This window comes from Arachis stenosperma, chromosome 9, assembly GCF_014773155.1.
Source record: "Arachis stenosperma cultivar V10309 chromosome 9, arast.V10309.gnm1.PFL2, whole genome shotgun sequence".
NCBI classification, from domain to species: Eukaryota; Viridiplantae; Streptophyta; class Magnoliopsida; order Fabales; family Fabaceae; genus Arachis; species Arachis stenosperma.
In genome coordinates this window covers 133,542-152,810 of record NC_080385.1, presented here as the reverse complement: position 1 = coordinate 152,810, position 19,269 = coordinate 133,542, and the positions used below count along the sequence as shown (strand labels likewise).

General features: G+C 34.9%; 4 protein-coding genes across 6 annotated transcripts; 2 read left to right on the top strand and 2 right to left on the bottom strand.

The window, feature by feature from the left end:
• Positions 1–150: 150 nt before the first annotated feature.
• On the bottom strand, positions 151–6,725 carry LOC130951956 (threonine--tRNA ligase, chloroplastic/mitochondrial 2). The gene is made up of 8 exons (XM_057880717.1): positions 6,364–6,725; positions 5,410–5,556; positions 5,134–5,281; positions 2,813–3,066; positions 2,283–2,660; positions 1,654–1,962; positions 898–1,098; positions 151–711 (listed from the first exon to the last, which is right to left on the bottom strand). The coding sequence occupies exons 1-8, from the start codon at positions 6,694–6,696 to the stop codon at positions 430–432; spliced, it is 2,052 nt and encodes a 683-aa protein (XP_057736700.1). The 5' UTR covers positions 6,697–6,725; the 3' UTR covers positions 151–429.
• Positions 6,726–9,694: 2,969 nt separating this feature from the next.
• Positions 9,695–13,551, bottom strand: LOC130951148 (GCN5-related N-acetyltransferase 9). Its single transcript, XM_057879776.1, has 6 exons — positions 13,312–13,551; positions 13,129–13,200; positions 12,405–12,492; positions 10,531–10,663; positions 10,393–10,431; positions 9,695–9,999 (listed from the first exon to the last, which is right to left on the bottom strand). Exons 1-6 carry the CDS (start codon positions 13,502–13,504, stop codon positions 9,919–9,921), a joined length of 606 nt encoding a protein of 201 aa, XP_057735759.1. The 5' UTR covers positions 13,505–13,551; the 3' UTR covers positions 9,695–9,918.
• Positions 13,552–13,695: 144 nt separating this feature from the next.
• LOC130951147 (F-box/kelch-repeat protein At3g23880-like) lies at positions 13,696–16,805 on the top strand. Of its 3 annotated transcripts, XR_009073847.1 has the most exons (4): positions 13,696–14,909; positions 15,491–15,568; positions 16,117–16,287; positions 16,361–16,805. XR_009073847.1 is itself a non-coding variant. In XM_057879775.1 (2 exons), the coding sequence occupies exon 1, from the start codon at positions 13,696–13,698 to the stop codon at positions 14,905–14,907; it is 1,212 nt and encodes a 403-aa protein (XP_057735758.1). In that variant the 3' UTR covers positions 14,908–14,909; positions 15,491–16,096. The 3 variants fall into 3 exon arrangements, 1 of the variants encoding a protein (XP_057735758.1); XR_009073846.1 differs by having other exon boundaries at positions 16,117–16,805; XM_057879775.1 differs by lacking the exons at positions 16,117–16,287; positions 16,361–16,805 and having other exon boundaries at positions 15,491–16,096.
• Positions 16,806–17,551: 746 nt separating this feature from the next.
• LOC130951371 (thymidine kinase a-like) lies at positions 17,552–19,163 on the top strand. Its single transcript, XM_057880021.1, has 4 exons — positions 17,552–17,746; positions 18,164–18,308; positions 18,488–18,609; positions 18,727–19,163. The coding sequence occupies exons 1-4, from the start codon at positions 17,601–17,603 to the stop codon at positions 18,998–19,000; spliced, it is 687 nt and encodes a 228-aa protein (XP_057736004.1). The 5' UTR covers positions 17,552–17,600; the 3' UTR covers positions 19,001–19,163.
• Positions 19,164–19,269: the final 106 nt, after the last annotated feature.

Sequence of the window (19,269 nt, the reverse complement as noted above, 5' to 3'; positions counted from 1 at the left end):
GGATAAATAGCAATTGAGCCAGTAAATTAAGGTGGCAGAGTTAGTTAGCTAGTATTGAAAACAGTTAGTAATTGTTAGTAGTTACTATAAAAGCTACTATATAAGATTAAGAGTTAATATAACAATTAGCTAATGAAATTATTTGCTCTGTTTCTCATTCTCTTCTCTGAAGAGTTCTGATACCTCACACAGTTAAAAAAATAAAATGTTTACTCTCTTCTTTGCATAAATAAAAAAAAATACCAAAGCATAAAAAATAAAACACAGAACTTGTACCCAAATATCAATTCTCGAGCTAAATCGATTTATTGCGTCTGCAGCTATTCCAGAATCTATCACGTTATTAGTTGAGCCAATGCTAACTTGATGTTGTAAAATATACAATTACAAAGCATGATGTTTCGGATGGTAGTAGGCCCACGACCTTGCTTAATTTGAAATATCAAAATGATGAATTGAGGATGGGTTTTCTGTTGTCAAATTTATTCTGCTAATCAAATCATCAACTGACATGGTTCCAAGCTCCCCACCGAATCTAGATCTAACTGTAACTGATTTTGTTTCAACTTCCTTTGCGCCAACAACAGCCATCAATGGAATTTTCTGCTTCTCTGCATTTCTTATGAGCTTTGCCAGGCGTTCTCCATGGCACACTTGAGCACGGATGCCTTTCTTTTTCAGGTTATTGATCACATCATTGCAATACTCAAGCTGCGTGAAAAACAGAAAATGCTTCCTTCAGTTCACACACCACCGATTGTTCTCACTATGAATCATATATCTTCCCTTTCATTTTTTTTTTTTCGTTTTCTTCCATGTGGGAATATTTCCCCATAACCCATTTACCATGCATGCATAAAGAAAACATATATATACCAAAGTTTTGAGTTACGTTACCTGGGCATCAGTAACAGGTAACACCCGAACTTGTATTGGAGAAAGCCACAATGGAAAATCACCAGCATAATGCTCTATGAGAACACCAAAGAATCTTTCCAAGGATCCAAGCACTGCTCTATGGATCAATATAGGTCTCTTGCTTTCACCATCCGAGTCAACATAGGTGATGTCGAAACGCTGTGGTAAATTAAAATCAACCTGTTGAAATTTAAGTGAAGTCAAACAATTGGGGAAATAGTTTAATGCAAAGAGTAATATAAAAAACTATCCAGCGAATACTTTCTGAGAAAAGATGAAGCTTAAGCATACAATTGTTAATGAATGAGTCTCACACCTGTCAATCTGTCATTAATTTCAAGTAACTGGATAGAGGCACAAGAATGGTTTTATGTCTCAATTTGAGCATAAAATTAAAACATTGACAATAAACAAACCCGCCAGTTATACTAAGTGTTGAAATTAGTGTTGTGGCATGGATTGATAAGGGTAAAAATAAGCTCTTCCCAATAGGGCCATGCCAAAGGAATGAGTATAATTTACAAATGAGTTGTTTTATATTTGAGGAATGTTAGATGACCATCAGAATTTTATTGTTTTTGGCTATCAGATAGCCATCAATACTTAAAAGTATGTTGTTGGATTACTAGACTAAAGAAATCAAGTTGAAGGCTAAGTGATGGCCGAAAATAATAAATTTTGATGGCCCCCTATTATTTCTCTTTATATTTAAACAATTATCAAGTTAGGAATTGCCTGTATGGTTGAACATTGCCACTTCCTACCAAGAGCATCCTCAATCTTGAGATCAATCTTTGGCCCATAAAAGGCACCTCCCCCTTCATCAATTTGATATGTCCAACCTTTATCATCCAAAGCATCTTTCAAAGCAGAGATAGCTTTCTCCCATATATTATCATCCCCAACAGCTTTTTCAGGCCTTGTAGACAAATTTACTTCATACTTGTCAAAACCAAATTTCAGCAGTATTTCTTCAGTGAGATCTAGGACACCCCTTATCTCATCTTTAATCTGATCCTCCAAACAAAAAATGTGTGCATCATCCTGTAAAAATGACATCGAGATAGCACAGCCAATCTATCAGCATACAATCTACAACAAGGCTATCCTATATTTAACATTAACAACATCACATGCCACAATTTTTCCCCCCTCGGAAAAAAAAAATCTAAAATGGGTGCTTTCCGCATGAGGCTTTCAGAAATATGGGCCAGGAACATCAGATGTCCACAACCTTTAACACTAAATCGAAACTCTCAGTAAGTAAAAGCCAGAGATTTGTCTTCCACTCTTTTAGAAAAACAGGATCAGTTATAGTATTTAATAGTTCAGAAGACAATGAGCTATGTATAATGATGGCAAACCTGAGTGAAACCTCTGACCCGGAAAAGCCCATGTAAACTTCCAGATAACTCATATCTATAAACGGTTCCCAATTCTGCCACCCTAATAGGAAAATCTCGATAGGAATTCAGCTTCCTTTTGTATACCACAATATGATTAGGACAGTTCATTGGTCGAAGCTGATAGATCTCATCTTCAATGCTCATCTGATCATACATACTCTCCTTGTAGAAGTCCAAATGACCACTAATCTTCCAGAGTTCAGCTTTTGCCACATGTGGTGTGTACAGAAGATCATAATCACGATCCATGTGAATTTTTTTCCACAAATCTTCAATTATGTCCCTCACAATGGCGCCTTTTGGGTGCCAGAAAACTAAACCCCCACCAGCATCATCCTGCATAAATAAATTTTAGTCACACAGGCAAGATTTCATCATGAATCAATAGGTTACTTACCCACAAAATTATGAATAATAAGATATCCTAACAAATCTGCTTCATCATGGAAGCAAATAAGAAAGGAAACCATAATGCAAAGAACATGCACCTGAATTGAAAACAAATCAAGATCTTTCCCTAGTCGCCTATGATCACGACGCTTAGCTTCCTCCTTGAAGTGAAGGTAAGCTTTCAATTGTTCTTCATTCTCCCATGCAGTACCATATATCCGTTGCAACATAGGTTTCCTTTCATCTCCTCTCCAGTAAGCACCAGCAACAGATTCAAGTTCAACCGCTTTCTTGTTGATTTTACCAGTAGAATCAACATGAGGTCCGGCACAAAGATCCCACCATTCCTCACCTTTATGGAAGAAAGGATAAAGTTACTCCTCAGGCAATATTCTTCTTCAATGCAATGTCAAAAACTGCAAGGCAATCCTTCTAAGCACACGCTTTTACACTTGCAAATTCACAGCACCAATATCATACATCCTACATTATCCATTTATATTGAAGGATTTTCATTGATCAAGCTAAAGATGCAAAATAGTGCAGATTCAAAACATTCAAGCTTAGTGGCTACATATAAGCCTCCAACCCACAAAAGATGAAAGTTTAAGGGAATGGCAGGGAAATGGAGGGCATATAGTATAAAATTTACACTACAAGTCTTCCCTTCCCCACCCTTTTCTTCAAAAATTCAGCTTACAAACAATCCCTTAAGAGACAACAAAGAAATAGAGCTCCTCTGCTCCACTGAAGGTGACAAACAGAAAACCAGAAATAATCTTTTACCAATTTAAAGGATCCGAGAACAAGAAATATAACATGTCAAAGTAAGAGTTCACAAGCAAAATGCAGCATTGTGGTCTGATAGAGAATTAAGGTATTATGCTAAACTTATGTGGCTGAAGAATGTACAAAAGGGGAGGATAAGTAATCGTCGGATAGATGCAAAAGATATAGCTAAGACGGTAAGACCAAAAGGGATAGATAATGTAACGGTGTATACCAATCCCTTTTAATATCAGTTAAAGGAAAACCAGTAGCTGCATGTCAAGGGGACGCCAAATAGGCAATTCTGCCAAACAAAATCAATTGTGGAAAAGGAATCATTAAAATTCCTAGAATTTCTTTCTAACCAAATACACCAAAGCACTACAAAAACCTAACATTGCCACAGAAACTTTGCATCTTTACATGAACCAAAACCTCCAAGCTTAATGAGTAGAAAATTATGCAAGTCCATGTCCATGGGACAAACCCAACATTCTCCAAATATTGAGTGCAGATTAAGAGTCTTAACGGTACACTTACACATATTAGCAGACAAAAGCAATGAGGGACCTGCACTTCTAGAGCATCATTAGAATTAACCCAATTAAGAACAACATTCCAAGAAAAAGCTTTGAACATAGGGAGATTTAAACTGGCAAACGAGTTTGTTCAAGAGAAATCTTATGTGGATGACAATGTCTTTGACCGCAATACTATAACCTCTTCAACTGTGGGATAGACAAGGCCACATACATATACTCTCTCAAAACCTCACAAGGTGGGACCCTAGTTTAAAAGGTCATATTTTTGAAATATAAAATCCATATGAAAATGCAGCAACATAGAAAACCCATAAGCGGTTAACCTATTAGCATTGAGGAATAATAATTTATTACAAACTATAATATCCAACTGACTCAATCAACAAAGAGTTAGGAACTGAAATGTAAAGGAAAGTTAAAGGTTTTAAATTTGTAAAGAAAAAAATGGGATGGATACCAATATTGACGAGCCCTTTCAGGAAGTTTGACTTGTAAACCAAAGGAAACACATAAAGCGAGAATATTAGAGAAAGGAGAATTTAGAGAGTTCAGAGCATTTGGAGAGAGTGAAACTCTGAATCTGAAAAGCTGTTTTTATTACTGAATCACAGTGGTACGACTTATTATATACGGAGAGATTGTAGCTTGTGGTGTAAGCTAGGCAGAATAGCCTTTTCATATATTAGTTATGACAGCTGTAACTAACCGTAGTTGTCATATCATAGCTGAAAGAGGACTCTAACTAACTCTTCTAGACTCTTCTAGATTATGCTAGCTTACTATATTAGAGAAAACGGGTCTTCCACAATTTGGTTGTTATGTGGGATATAAAACATGTAGCAGTTTAGAATTCTATATTTGGGCTTAGGTTGTAGCAGTTTAGAATGACTAATATAAATACACACATACAATTTGACTAACAATCATGAAGCTGGTGTATCTATACAGCAATCCTTTATTAGACTAGAGTCTCACCAGAATAACTATACTAAAACATACTTGTCTATATGAAACATACATGCACCTAATCCACACTTCAATATACTCTCTTTCTCTCTCTGTCTAAGAATACGTACAGAAGACACTGGGGAAAAGAGCTGGAAGCCTACCAATATGATAAATCGTGATGGGTTCTTCTTTAATGCTTTCCAAAATCTCTATCTTGTAAGGTTCATTCAGAGCCATTATTCTCCTGAGAGCTTCATCTCTTGAAACTTCTTCTCTTACAAGGGGTAAATTTCTGCCAATTATTCGATCCTACAGTCAATTAAGAAAACATTAATTATATTCTGTTGATACACAGCCTAATGGATGGTTTGAGAAGAATGTGACCATAACAAGTAAATAAATCCCACATATAAAACTAATAGATTGACTCAACTTACCATCTCCTTCTTGATTTTCTTCAAATCATTATCAGTCAAAGACTCGATATCGAAATCATAATAAAACCCATTTTTTATCCAAGGCCCAATTGTGACTTTTGCATCAGGAAATAGTTTTTGAACAGCCATTGCCATCACATGTGCACACTGTATATCTGCAGCTTGTTAGTCAAACAGCTGAATCTAGACATAAAAAAACATTCAGTAACCTGTACAACAACTAAGAGTCACACCACAGAATTAACTTTCACTATTTATGAAAGAACTAAAGTACCTGTTTCTCATGAAATTCTACATACTCATGGTCAGTTTTCTTTATTATAAAGCATCAAAATTTTGTTTATAATTATGAACAACAGAAATCTGAATTTCAAATTGAACTCGCTAATGCTAATAACATCTATGAATGTTGCTTGACTTGCTTTCACCTCTTACACTAAAAATGAATACGTAAGGAAACAAATAATAAGTGAACAATGAAAATCACAGATAAAAGATCGATGCAATACATTTTGGCATCCACAGCACAAGGTATTGCCAAAAATACTCATATATATCTTTCATTCTTACCTTACCATCATGTCCCTTCAGGGCCAACCAAATGTTCTTAGTGCACTACTAACGAATACCTCACTACCTCAAGTCCAAAATTAGTGATCAAAATTAATTATGCTCAGCAATTAAGGAATTGATAAAGAAACATCTTCATTTTAGGTAAATTGATCGATTGTAGTTATCATAAGTATTTATTTATTCATGGTTAGATAAAAGTCATACAAAGTAGTAATTTTTGAGGGTGTGAACTAAAAGCACGTGTAAAACTGTCCTAAACTAATATATAAGAAATTAGTGAAATTATAAGTTTTTATTTTTTTGGTGACTGTGTAATTATAAGTTTGCAGTCAACAAAAACTTTTCATTTCAATCTTATGCGAAACGAAGAAGTCACATTACCGTGTGGCGAATCCTGAGAAGCGTCTCAGAAGATTCGTTAGTTGGAAGAACAATTTTGTCCTCGCTCCCCCTCTGGTTCTGGTTCTGGTGGATGGAGGAATCGGTGGCAATGGCGAGAGTGATAAATGAGGGGCATTTTTGTCTTTTGGCGCGGTAGAGGTTAAGGATGGAGCTGGAAGTGGTTGGAGAGAATAAGGTACCGTGAAGTGAAGCGAAGCGCGGCGTTGAGTGTGGTTTATGGAAATGGAAAGGGAAAGGCGTAGAGGATGGAAGAGGGGAAATGGCAAAGGGAGCAGCCATTTTGGGTGAACGAACCAAAAAAGACCTAAGCATATCTTAATATCTCTATGTGTAGTGTAACTAACTGTGAATCTGTTATGTTTTATGCGTCGTGTCTAGTGTGAAAGACTGAAAGGAAAGACTGGAAGAGGAAATATATGGGTGTGCATGGGCAGCGTGAAATTGGGTTTGATGTAATCTAGATTCGATCTGAAATATATACCGAGTTTATTTATTAAATTCGAACTCGGTCTAGACCCGATAAAATCTATACAATTTTGAGCCACGATTATATCGGTAAAAATCGGTTGAAAATTGGACCATTAACATTACATTATCTTGATACCTTTTTATAAGCTAGCATGTGAAAATATTCAAATTTTCAAGGCTCCAACTATTATTTGACAAGTAAAATTAGAAAAATATATTAAGAATTAATTCTTCTCTAAAATTAAAGTAAAACCATAATCAATACTAATATTGTATAATAACACCAAATATTTAAATCAATACAAATTACACAACATTATGTATTAGTCTAAAATCTTATGCATTTTAAACATAAAATATTAACTTATAATTTTATAATAACTAATAACACAAAATATTAAGGTTTACAATACTTAAATTTCACATAAGAATAACCATCATCCATCACTAATAACACAAAATATTAATTGTGTATAATGACCGGATCACTGGGTCGACTTCGGGCAATCCGAATCATGACCTGAACCCGACTCAAATAATGATCAAGTCTATTTTTGAGACCCTTACCCAATTCTAAACACGATAAAATTACACCAAATTAGTCCCTAAAATATTTGAAATGACAGGTCTTCGAGTCGAATCGGGCCATGCACACCCCTAAAGAAATGGGTGATGGCTGATGTCTCCCGTATTGATAAGGGTGGAAGAGTTTACATTTTGCTGCGTGGATTGAGGGTTAAGGCAGGATTTGACTCCTTTGAAGTTATTCATTTATTTTAGAGAGAAAAGTAAATGGTTCTGATCATCTTAGATAAATAAATGCATTAAAAGAAGTTAAGAGTAGACTTTTTAATAAGATTCCTTAAAAATCGTGAGACAACCACAGTAGTTTCCAAGACCGAATCATTTTTTCTTTTTATTTCATCTTCTTTTTATTTTATTTAGTTTTTTCTTTTTTTTTCTTCAACAAAAAAATTATTTTCGGTTCTCTTTTTTGACAATATTTAATTCCTTTTTTATGTTTTATTATTATGTTCTTCTATGATATTGTTATTGTTTTGGTTATCTTTTTCTTTTTTATTTTTATCTTCTGTAACTTATATTTAAAATTTTGTCATAAAAGAGATTAATGGTGATCACTAGTAATTTTTCATTTTTTTGAATCCTAAGTAATTTTTTGAAAAATCTGATAAAAAAATAAAATTAATTAATTTAAATTGAGTCAAGAAATATTTTTTTATTTATTTTTTATTTTAATATAAAAAAACTCAATCTTTTTTAGATAAATGTACTTATTTTTTTGTTTATACTTAAAATAAGAATCTAACTGAGAATAAATTAAAGAATGTTTAGAATAACTAATGATGGATGTTGGTTTAATAGATCTCTAATAAATTTATATTGATATACATTAAATTAATTTATTTATATGTGCTTGGCTACCCATAGACTTCATACTAAGGAGATCCACCACAATATTTATCTTGCCATGATGATATAAAATAGAACAATCATAATCCTTTAGCAACTCCATTCATCTCTATTGTCTTAGATTTAAATTCTTTTGTTGGAATATACTTTAAACTTTTGTGACTCGTATAGATCTCACAGGTCTCACCATAAAGGTAATGCCTCCAAATTTTTAAGGAAAAAATGATAGCTACAATTTCCAAATCATGAGTTGGATAATTCTGCTTGTGCTTCTTGAGTTGTCCGAGGCATAAGCAATATCTTAACCATGCTGCATCAATACACATCTAAGTCCTATCCGAGATGCATCACAAAAAACTAAAAAATTTTCAGAGTCAAAAGGTAAATTAAGAACAGTTGTTGAGGTTAGACAAGTCTTAAGCGTCTGAAAACTTTTTTCACAAATTTATTATCATTGAAACTTTACATTCTTTTGGATTAACTTAGTTAATTGCGTATAAATCTTCGAAAAATCCTTGATGAATCGCTAATAGTAGCAAGCAAATCCTAAAGAGCTACGGATTTCTATTACCATAGTAGACCTTGGCCACTTCTAAATGGCTTCAAACTTCTGAGTCCACCATCATTCCATCTCTTTATACGCAATGCTCCAAAAATATCATGTGATCGAGCCAAAACTCACATTTAGAGAACTTGGAATAAAGCTTATGGTCCCTTAAGGTTTGCAATACAATCCTCAAATGATATCCATGCTTTGTAGTACTTTTCAAATATACCAAGATGTCATCAATAAAGACGATAGCAAAACAATTTAAAAAAGGTTTAAAGACCTGGTTCATTAAATTCATGAAAGCTGTTAGTGCATTCGTCAAGACAAAGGACATTACTAAAAACTCATAATGCTCGTAGCGAATACCAAAGATAATTTTTGGAATGTCTTCTTCTTTTATCTTTAATTAATGGTATCTTAAACCCAGGTCAATCTTAGAAAAACATGTAATTCTTTGAAATTGATCAAACTAATCATTAAGACTTGGCAGTAGATATTTTATTGAACTGACAATAATCCACACATAATCCCATCATTCCAGATATTTTATTGAGCTGACAATAGTCCTCACATAATCACATCATTCCATTCTTATTCCATCATTTTTCTTTATAAATAGACATATGTTATATACATTTATATTATTTTATTATATCTAATTCAACCAAAATTAAACTTAGAAATTTCTAATCTTTTTGGACTTCACTAGTTTTACCAGTTCAATAATCAATCTACTTTATATTTTATTTGGATTTAATTTTTGCACCATCACCTAATATTGCTAGCATTTTCAAGCTGTTTGGAGCTTACACATTTGTATATTTATGTGGAGTTAATACTCAAATTAGTCTTTAAAATTATATTCATAGCTCAATTTCGTCCCCAAAATTTCAATTTATTTAATTTGATCCCCTAATTTAATATTTGTGACTCAATTGTATCAGTGTTACTGAGACATTATCCATAGAAAGGCTTGAAAACCCTCCTCCATCTCACTAAATAACGATTAATGGGGAAGGTCATATAAGGAGGAGTGAATATCTGGCATTCGCTATTAAAATTTAACATGATCTGAAATGTAACATTTATTTATGTTTAATCATAGTAGCCGACAAACCAGCCATCTCTTCATTCTTGAGCTCTGATACTTGCCACTCCAAAGTTACCTGTAAATAAAAAAACATTTAAAAAAGAATGGAAAAAGATAATAAAGAAACTTTCTAATGTACACTGTGTACAGGAACATAAATGCACGAAGTTATCAATTAATCATAACAGCAATTATAACGTTTGGTCCTTCTCTTCTCACTTTAATGAAATTCTTTTGTCAAAAAGAAAAAGAAAAAGAAAAAAATTTCCCTAATTATTTGTTCCCCCTATTCAACCAATGTCTCCCTCCTCCACTTTTCCATTCATGTTATTGAATAGGGATATAATTCAGAAACGATAATTAATGTGCATAAATGTTCTAAATGGCCAATTAGTTGTTAACAAATGAAATTTCAATACTGAACAATTATTTGATAGCTGAGGGAGTTGTAAGTAATAAATATGCTCACCTCACGGAAGATATTGCTATATGAAGTCTGCACAAAACCCTACAAAGCAATTAAGAGCTTAGTCAATCTAAATAGAACTTATAACAACCATTTGAATCTGAAAAAGAAAACGAAAAATGGAGAAAGCAGCATACACACCAATTTTTTGAATAGGTTAAGGGATGCTTCATTTGATTCTCCAATTTTGACACGAAAGACATTGATTCCTAAGCTCTCGATAGAAAAGGCCATCATAATCAGAACAGACTCCTTTCCTAGTCCTTTTCCACGGCTATGCTAGCAAAGACCAAGAGAACGATGAGCTTTAATACTGGCTGTCTCAGACGAAATCAAAACGAAAACCTTGCTGTTAAATTCAGGACCAGAAATGGCTTTTATTGTTAAAACTTCCATGATCATCATATAAACAAAAAGTTGATGTAAAGATGTTAGAGGATATAACTAAGAAATAATACAGTTTCTAAAATTTTATTCTGGTCTGATGGGTTATTATACTATACACCAACAGGACAAAGGTTATCAAAATGCAACCGAGAGAAAATGCTTGTATATTGACAATAGACCAGAACCATTCCAGAGTAGACTACAGCTATTTCAGAACAGAAACAAATTCCCCTATTAGTTTTAGGGATGCAAATTTAAAAGAGGAAAGCAGATTCATACTAATAGAAATCCATAAACTAAATGATGTAATCTACCTAACTCAAAGAAACCCATTTTAACTTGTTTTCACCTATATTCTCCTATGCCTACCGCTTTTAACTTTTTTCTGGGTATCTTTTTCTCTTTTTGATAAAAGAATATCACAGAGTAAAGAATGGTATAAGAAGGAAGGTTAGGATGTCGTCCTTACAGGGGGAAAAAAAAAAAGAAAAAAGAAATGGTGTCAGAAGATAAGTGAAGCATAGCTTTCCAATCTCTCAATATTCTGAATTTCTGATATTGTAAGAACTCTAAAAAGATCATAAGCATTACACCAAACGAGGCCAAACATCTACATTGTGGTCCAACCAAATAGACCATATAGTGGCATATACTGGATATTGCCAAAAAGATTCTGCCTTCACTGTTCCCAAAGCAGCAAAAGTAATCAACAAAACCTGATCTAAGATTTACAACTAAACATACCAAATATATCAAGTTAACACAACCTTTGTTCAGGGTTAGATGACAAAGGAGCAATTTCAAGGAGACCCAATAAAGTGACTCTCAAAGGATTCTCTAACATTTAGGTTACCAGTAAAGGTAAAAATTCCAAGAAAAGGAAGAACCATATACAGTATAAAAATTCTAGATAGGAGAGTTATGCAAGAATAATAGACGATATAGATGAGGAAGGTTAGTATAAAAGACAGCACCTACATGATGATCCTCCTCCAAGTGAAAGTGAGAACAATCACCCACCTTCAAGGAAAGCACAGGTTTGGAGGTAGGAAAAATAAAAAAACGAGAAATGAATTTCCAGGGGATAGAATCAGAATGAGTAGCATATGGATAGCAATATAAGCCTCCCAACCATTTCATTCAAGCCATACTTACTACTAATAACTTGATGCCATAAAGAATGGGGCTCCAAAGAAACTACTTTAGCTGGCTGTGCTAGTAAAATTTCTAAATTTCCTCAGCATCTAAACAGTTACACCACCAATTATTATTATTAGGAAAAAAAAAACCCTACAATCTCATCCTTGAAAATTCGAGGTATAAACATATTTGTCCCTAGAAAAACCTGTAATTTAGTCACATTATCACAAAACACAGTTTGGCCCTCTAACAAAACTGGTCCAGGATATAAAGTTTAGGAAACTAATCACTTGCCGTCTATTTCTAGGATGAATATGTTATCTCCTTATGATTATTTTTTTATAACATAAAATAAAAACGAATGGCATTCATTTTCAATAAGAAATTATCTATGAAACATACAGTAAAAAGGACTAGAAAAAACACTGGTGAACCGTGAACCAAATATGTTAAAAACTAGTTTATGGCATGAAAATCAAAGCTTTTACCTTTTTGGTTCAGCAATCATTACTTCAATCTCTGCCATGTGAGGATTATCCAAGTCATTCATGAAGATATTTACATCACCAACCATGGCTGCAATATAGCATATATTAGTCTCCAATCTAATCAAATTACTTGGAATCAAGAAAATTTCCCATGTAGCTGCAAGCCTACCCTAACTAAATTGCTGTTCAACTGAACAAGTTGAATACACGAATATTTAACATAAGGATTGCAAGTTGAAACTAATGGAAGCAAGAAGGATGGCGGTGTTCACAAGATTACTACCCAACAACAGGTTTTAATGCTCATACACTGATTAAAGAATTAAAAATCTGAATAGCCCCAAGTCGAATAATCAAATCTAAATCCTTATCGAAATCATGTTGCATCCCTTAATCATATTGAACAAACCCTGCTACCTGTTCATTAAATACCCAAAGCAAGTTCTATTTTGCAAAAACTGAAACTATTCATATTCATACAATAAAATAAATGATAGAGAAAAGCATTATGGATCAGGGGAGTAAAGATTCAGAATATAAGGAGAAATAGAAAATTTTGAACAAAGAGGATTTTCAGAATAACAGCTAGTAAAAGAAGAACTTTTTCTTTTCTGTTCTTCTTAGGTTCCAAAAGATTCCCAAATTTTCCGGTTACTGAAATAGAAAAGAGGGGAAGAAGAAGAAACAGAGAGAGATAAGGTCATAAAATCAACAGGAGAGATACCTTCAACATGGGGTTCCCCATGAGAGAAATTTCCAACAAGCAAATCTTTATCGAGTACAATAAACGTCTCCTCTGCAAAAAAAAAAAATGAACAGAATCAGCCATAAACCCTAAATTGCTCAACAAAAATAGAGAGAGAGAGAGAGAGAGAGAGAGAGAGAGAGAGAGAGAGAAAGAGAGAACTGTTAAGGTCCTGAGACCAGGAAAGTTGCATGTGATACTCTTGGTCGAGGGAGAGAGGTTCTGAGGCAGTAGCCTCAAGAAGGGAAGGGTCTTGCATCCAGGAGTGATACTTGGGCACGTGGGACTCCATGTACGGAACAAGAATGACTTTCTGTCCCTCTAAACTCACACTCCCTTTGCCTCTCGCCGCCATCTCACAATTCAATCACCCCCGGCCCCCGCTCTCTATTATGTTTCTTTTCTTTTTCGCGCCAAGGCTTTCCAGCTGTTAGATTGGAATAAAATAACACAATCGACGGCCAACATTGCTGCTGTTGCTAAAGAGTACAGTGTGCCCTAAACGAGAAAAAGCAAAGAGGAACACTCATCTGATCGGCGTTGCTCATGGAGAGTCGTCGTCCCCCCACTCAGCTGCGGCAACCACCATACCTCCCTGAGAATGTGATAATGTTGATCCTCTTATGGCTTCCTCTCAAAACCCTCATGCAGTTCAAGTGCGTCTGCCGTTCCTGGAACTCCCTCATCTCCAGCCCGATGTTCGTCAAACTGAAATATCTCAGATCACCGAAAGGCGCCAACTTCATGTTAACCATAGAAGATTTGCATGATCCTCAACACCATATGATCCTTGCAGTCCCCTGCTCCGTTCCTTCTTTGCTTAATTTCCGCCTGTCAGCCGTTTACGAATACAGTTCTTTCCCGATAATGGATGATTACTGGGTTGTAGGTACATGCCATGGCTTGGTCTGTCTCGCTGGCCCTATTTGGGAGTCGGAGGATTCCACTGATGAGTTCTGGGTCAAGATTTGGAACCCGGTAACACGAATTGCATCTGGAAGATCTCCAATTTTACACTGCAATTCCTTTGTGTCGTTAGAGTTAGGTTTCGGCTTTGATTACAAAAATGAAGCTTACAAGGTGGTGGCTCTCATCACGAGTTTGGAGGCTGAAAAGGATTCTGAGAAATGTCAGGTGAAAGTTTACACAATGGGAGATTCTGGTTGGAGAGACAAGGGAAGCTTCCCTGCTCTTCCAATTGCAGGAAGAATTAGGAACAAAAATGATGGAATATATATAACTGGCACCCTTAATTGGTTGGCGTTGCGCAACTTCGAGGGTGATAATGCATGGGAAGATGTCACCGCTCTTGATCAAGTGGAGATAGTTTCTCTTGATTTGGGGGAAGAGACATACAAACATTTTGCGCTCCCTGATGGTCTTGATGAACGCCCCATACTTACGCCTGTTCTTGGGGTTTTGAACGATTGTCTGTACCTCTGTCATGATTACGACACCACCAACTTTGTTTTGTGGCAAATGAAGGAGTTTGGAAATGCGACATCTTGGACTCTATTGCTCAATGTTACAAATGAGCATCTTCAACTAGATAACTTTTTCCTTGTATCAGAGGTGTTTCCACTCGTGCCCATCTGCATGTCTGAGAATGGTGATGTTGTGGTGATCTTAAGCGCAGAAGATATAGCAGTAATTCACTATGATTTCAAAGATGATAGAGTAGAACGGCATGCACTTCCCAGACGAGAATTGTGGTTCCAACCGAAAGATTATGCTGAAAGCTTGGTTCCGCCTCTGTGAAAGTAAGCTTTGCTTTGATTATCTTAACTTATAGTATATCATTAAGGTTATTTTAAATCCTAGCCATTTCATGTAGGATATAGTTTCCACTTTTGGTGTAGTCTTAGTGTTACTAATTTGTTTGCTTATTGTATTTGCTGCTTCTAAATTAGTTGGATGAGCATCTATGATTTAAAAGAATAGATGAGATCATTTTTTTTAGTTCACCTTTGGGTTTTTGTTATTCTTGGTTGATTCTTCACACACTATTATTTCAACTATCTAGCCTTGTTTTGTTTTTTTATTTAAACTTCTTTCTTCATAAATTCTTCAGTAGCTTCCTTTTGATAGTAATGTAGGTTTCCATGGAATCTATTAAAATGGAAAATAAGCAATTACGAAAGACCTATTGTGTAGATGCTGAATCATTCTATATGAGATTCTTGTGTGTAAAATTTCTGCCATTTTGGTAAGTCCTGGCCTAATTTTTTTTAGTAACGTAAGTGACTAACTTGAATTCCTTTTCATAGTGCTGCTACAGTTGGTTCTATTATAGGGGGAAAATTTCACTTCTGTTTGAACTTTGAATAATTGATATATGCAGCCAGAGCTTCAAGAACTTGATGGATTGTTGATGGTATATGGAGGAATCAAGAGAGGTGGGAAGGATGAAAGGAGAAAGGTGCTATCAAAGTTTCTATTTCAGACTTCAGTTCCCTTGTTTACTTTTGTTGCAATTGAGATTATGACCGTCGTGTAATTTCTATAGCAACTTTCTGATAACAAGTCATTACCTAAATGAATACTTGGGAATTTTAATATCCGACACTTTAGTTTCCCAAGTTTTAGAATATATAAAACAGTCTCTAACGTTTACCTCTGTTAGACAATATAATCTCCTATCGGACTCCCAGTATTTATCATGCTTTCCATCTCGCGCAAGCTATTTCATAACATGTCATAGCAATCATTAGTGTGGTGGCCATATATGCGTTGATACTTACAATATTTCAACCTGTTGCCTCTTTTCTTGCTTCTGATTGGACGTGGATGTGGTAACTTCTTCACTTGACAAATGTCCCTATAAACTTCAACAAGAGATATTCTTAGTGGGGTGTAAGAGTGATACCTCTCAGTCTAACCAGTGTAGTCGTCATTCTTCTTTTGATCCTTCTTGTTATAGCTTTGACCAACTTTTTTTGTTCTGATGAGTTCTTCGTAACTGTGCAGTCTCTTCCATGTTGATGTATTTGTCGGTCCTTTCTTGAACGTCAAACAAGGAGGTTGGATGTCTCTTGGATATGGACTATGAGAATGGACCATCCCAGAGGCCATTAAAGCCACAAGCCATTGAATGTCCTGAAGAATAGGATCTATTTCGACTTCAATGCTTGCTCTAAGGTTGCCCAATTCAACAAATATTTTTTCCGTTTGTAAATTTTTTGCTAAATTCAGTGCACTCCTTATGGCATAGGTCTCTGTTGCTAGACTTGACGAGGCTACAATTTTCTCAGTTGTCCCTGTGATTAATCTTCCTGACTTATCTCTGATCACTACGCCTGTAGCACCTTCCGCCAAGTCCTTTCGAAAAGCAGCATCCATATTTGCCTTAATCCACTCTCCGGGTGGTGGCTTCTGCCTTCTAGATCACATTTTGTTTTGTTCGAGTGTTCGATACTTAAAAAAGGAAATGGGCCTATCCGCCTATGTAGTAAAAAAAGGAGAGAAAGGATTTTACTTGAGTATTGTGGTTTATTCCTGCCATGCATGAATTAGTATTAGAGTTCTGCTGTTATTAATAAAGTATGAAGAACGTTGAAATCTACATTCAATGAAGGTGACAATTAGAAGCACCATTGAATATTAGTAGGTAGGATTTGATTATGTAGTTGTTCTTGTAAGCGTGGTTTTTTTGTTAATAGGTGATATGATTGAAAAAGGCAACGATGCAAATTAATTTAGGGGTGTGTTATTTTAATCGTTATATTAATGTATGTATATATAAGGCTGCGTTTATTTATAAATAAGCATATGACAATTCAGACATAAATACATACCGTGAAAATTCAAATGCAGTCGACTTTACGTAAAGTTGATAATGAGAGCTGTTAAATGATTTGACTAATTTGACTAAATTTTTATCTAACGACTTTCAGCTATTAACTTTATATGAAGTTGACTCTACCTGAGTTTTCACATAGATAGAGATGTAACTTTTTTTTATTGTCAACATCAATTTTTTATAATTATATGTTTTATTATTGTATTTTTTCTTTTTAAATTTTGTATAAAAAAATAAAGATAAATCAATTTTTTTATTATTTATTTTCATTTTCATTTTATTTTTAATATTCTACCAAACGTAGTCTAAGCTAAGGTAAATTGAATGGCGTGATCAACTTTTTCAAATTTTAAATGTCCAAAATTCGAATCCGTCTTTAATCAACAATTTCACTTGCGTGTCATGTACTCTTCTTACCTCCAAATTGCGCTTGTCTTTCAAAATTCTTTATTCCCTCCAAAATTTCAGTGGCTTTTCAAATTCCCAAAAATCAAAATGCCAAGCCAGTGAACCACCGATACCTTCATAGATCCCGCCCAAAAGATGTTCCTCTCTCACTCTCTCTATAAATGTTCAATCCATGATCCCCAAACTTACCCATCACCATTCACCATCAAAGATCCTTCTTTAATTCTCATCCTCGATTCATTCAATGGCTTCCTTCAAGCACCCAACTCCCTTTATCTCCGGCAAGGATCGTTACCCTTCTGGCGAGGTCCATGTTATTGTTGGTCCCATGTTTGCAGGAAAAACTTCTTCCCTTCTTCGCCGTATCAAATCCGAAGTTGACAATGGCAGGTATTAATGAATCTAACATGCTCTGTTTAAGTGAATTATTGGATGGGCTGTGCGTTTTTTGGTTTTTAACAATCGTTTTGAAGTCTTTAATAGTATCTTTATTTTGTTGCTCTACTCGGCTGGAAAATTTTGATAACTTGAAATGAGATAATCTGAGTGGGAATTCTGTTACCCCCGCCTCTGAAGTGGTATCAATGGCTATCACAATGAAACTTTGGTGTTTTGGTGGGGAATCCCTTCCTTTTCCGTTACTGCTGACTATACATGCTTCACCACGTAATATCTTTCTCTTGGAACGAATAATAAAAGGAAGAGTAGTACTCTTTAAACTGAAAAACTGTGATCTGATAGTGATTTGTAGAATCTTCTGCTGGGGGCTAATTCCTCTTTATGTTTAAATTATGTTATGTTGTGAAGAAACGTGGCTATGTTAAAATCAAGCAAGGATACAAGATATGCCATTGACTCGGTTGTGACACATGATGGGATTAGATTTCCTTGTTGGGCATTGCAAGATCTGATGTCATTCCAAGAAAAATATGGTCATGATGCTTATCGAAAGGTAGTCTTGATATTTCATTATGTTACAGTTGACTATTGCTTAGGGTATATTGCTTATTTGAATTTGTGGTGCTATAGTTGCATAGTTGATATAGTAATTTAGTTCTCTTATAGAGGAGCAAAGCGATACCCTTAGCTAGATGTAATGTTGGCTGAATGTTAGTAGTATTTTGGATGCAGTTGGATGTCATTGGTATAGATGAAGCTCAATTTTTTGAGGACCTATATGAGTTCTGCTGCAAGGCTGCTGATGAAGATGGTAAAATTGTGATTGTTGCTGGCCTGGATGGTGATTACTTGAGGTACTTTATGCAGATATTCTAATTGTTGTTGTGTTCAGTACCTTTTTTTACTGCGCTGGAAATGTTCCCAATCTGGATGCTTTTCAAACCTTTTTTTTTCCTATCTATGTTCTTCAGGAAAAGCTTTGGTTCTGTGCTTCACATAATACCGCTTGCTGATACTGTAACCAAGTTGACAGCTCGATGTGAATTATGCTGCAAGCGTGCTTTCTTCACTCTCAGGAAGACACAAGAGACACAAACTGAACTGATTGCTGGTTCTGATGTCTACATGCCAGTGTGCCGATATCACTATATTAACAGTGAAGTTGTCACTGAAACTTCAAAGAATGTGTTGGAATCTGTCAAACGCAACAATGATTCACTTCTTGATGTAGCCACAAGCTTTTAGTGTGGAGATACATAAAACTTGCCCCAAAATGATTTTTGGAGCATATTGTCTATTGCTATTAGTTAATTCAACAAGTTATCTTGGAATTTTGGTTGTCATAGGGTCTATGTAGTTGTATATAGATATAATTATAAATATACTGGTATTCAATAGTGGTTTTTAATTATTGTTGCGTTATCATATTTCAATGAAAGAAGTATTGCTTATCCTATGACATGAAATTTTGGTATTTAGACGTTTTTTCTTTTTGGACGTTAACCTTTTGTAAA

What these genes read in the sequence shown, in the direction of transcription:
- LOC130951956 (XM_057880717.1), bottom strand. Translation starts at nt 6,696, where the DNA reads ATGCTTAGGTCTTTTTTGGTTCGTTCACCCAAAATGGCTGCTCCCTTT. An exon ending in TTCTCAGGATTCGCCACACG is followed by an intron (nt 5,557 to 6,363) that starts GTAATGTGACTT and finishes GCAGATATACAG; the next exon opens with TGTGCACATGTGATGGCAAT. An exon ending in GGCAATGTTCAACCATACAG is followed by an intron (nt 1,099 to 1,653) that starts GCAATTCCTAAC and finishes AAATTTCAACAG; the next exon opens with GTTGATTTTAATTTACCACA.
- LOC130951148 (XM_057879776.1), bottom strand. Translation starts at nt 13,504, where the DNA reads ATGGCGGCGAGAGGCAAAGGGAGTGTGAGTTTAGAGGGACAGAAAGTC. An exon ending in TTAACCTATTCAAAAAATTG is followed by an intron (nt 10,432 to 10,530) that starts GTGTGTATGCTG and finishes ATTGCTTTGTAG; the next exon opens with GGTTTTGTGCAGACTTCATA. An exon ending in ATAGCAATATCTTCCGTGAG is followed by an intron (nt 10,000 to 10,392) that starts GTGAGCATATTT and finishes TTTTATTTACAG; the next exon opens with GTAACTTTGGAGTGGCAAGT.
- LOC130951147 (XM_057879775.1), top strand. Translation starts at nt 13,696, where the DNA reads ATGGAGAGTCGTCGTCCCCCCACTCAGCTGCGGCAACCACCATACCTC.
- LOC130951371 (XM_057880021.1), top strand. Translation starts at nt 17,601, where the DNA reads ATGGCTTCCTTCAAGCACCCAACTCCCTTTATCTCCGGCAAGGATCGT. An exon ending in TCCGAAGTTGACAATGGCAG is followed by an intron (nt 17,747 to 18,163) that starts GTATTAATGAAT and finishes TATGTTGTGAAG; the next exon opens with AAACGTGGCTATGTTAAAAT. An exon ending in GTCATGATGCTTATCGAAAG is followed by an intron (nt 18,309 to 18,487) that starts GTAGTCTTGATA and finishes TTTTGGATGCAG; the next exon opens with TTGGATGTCATTGGTATAGA.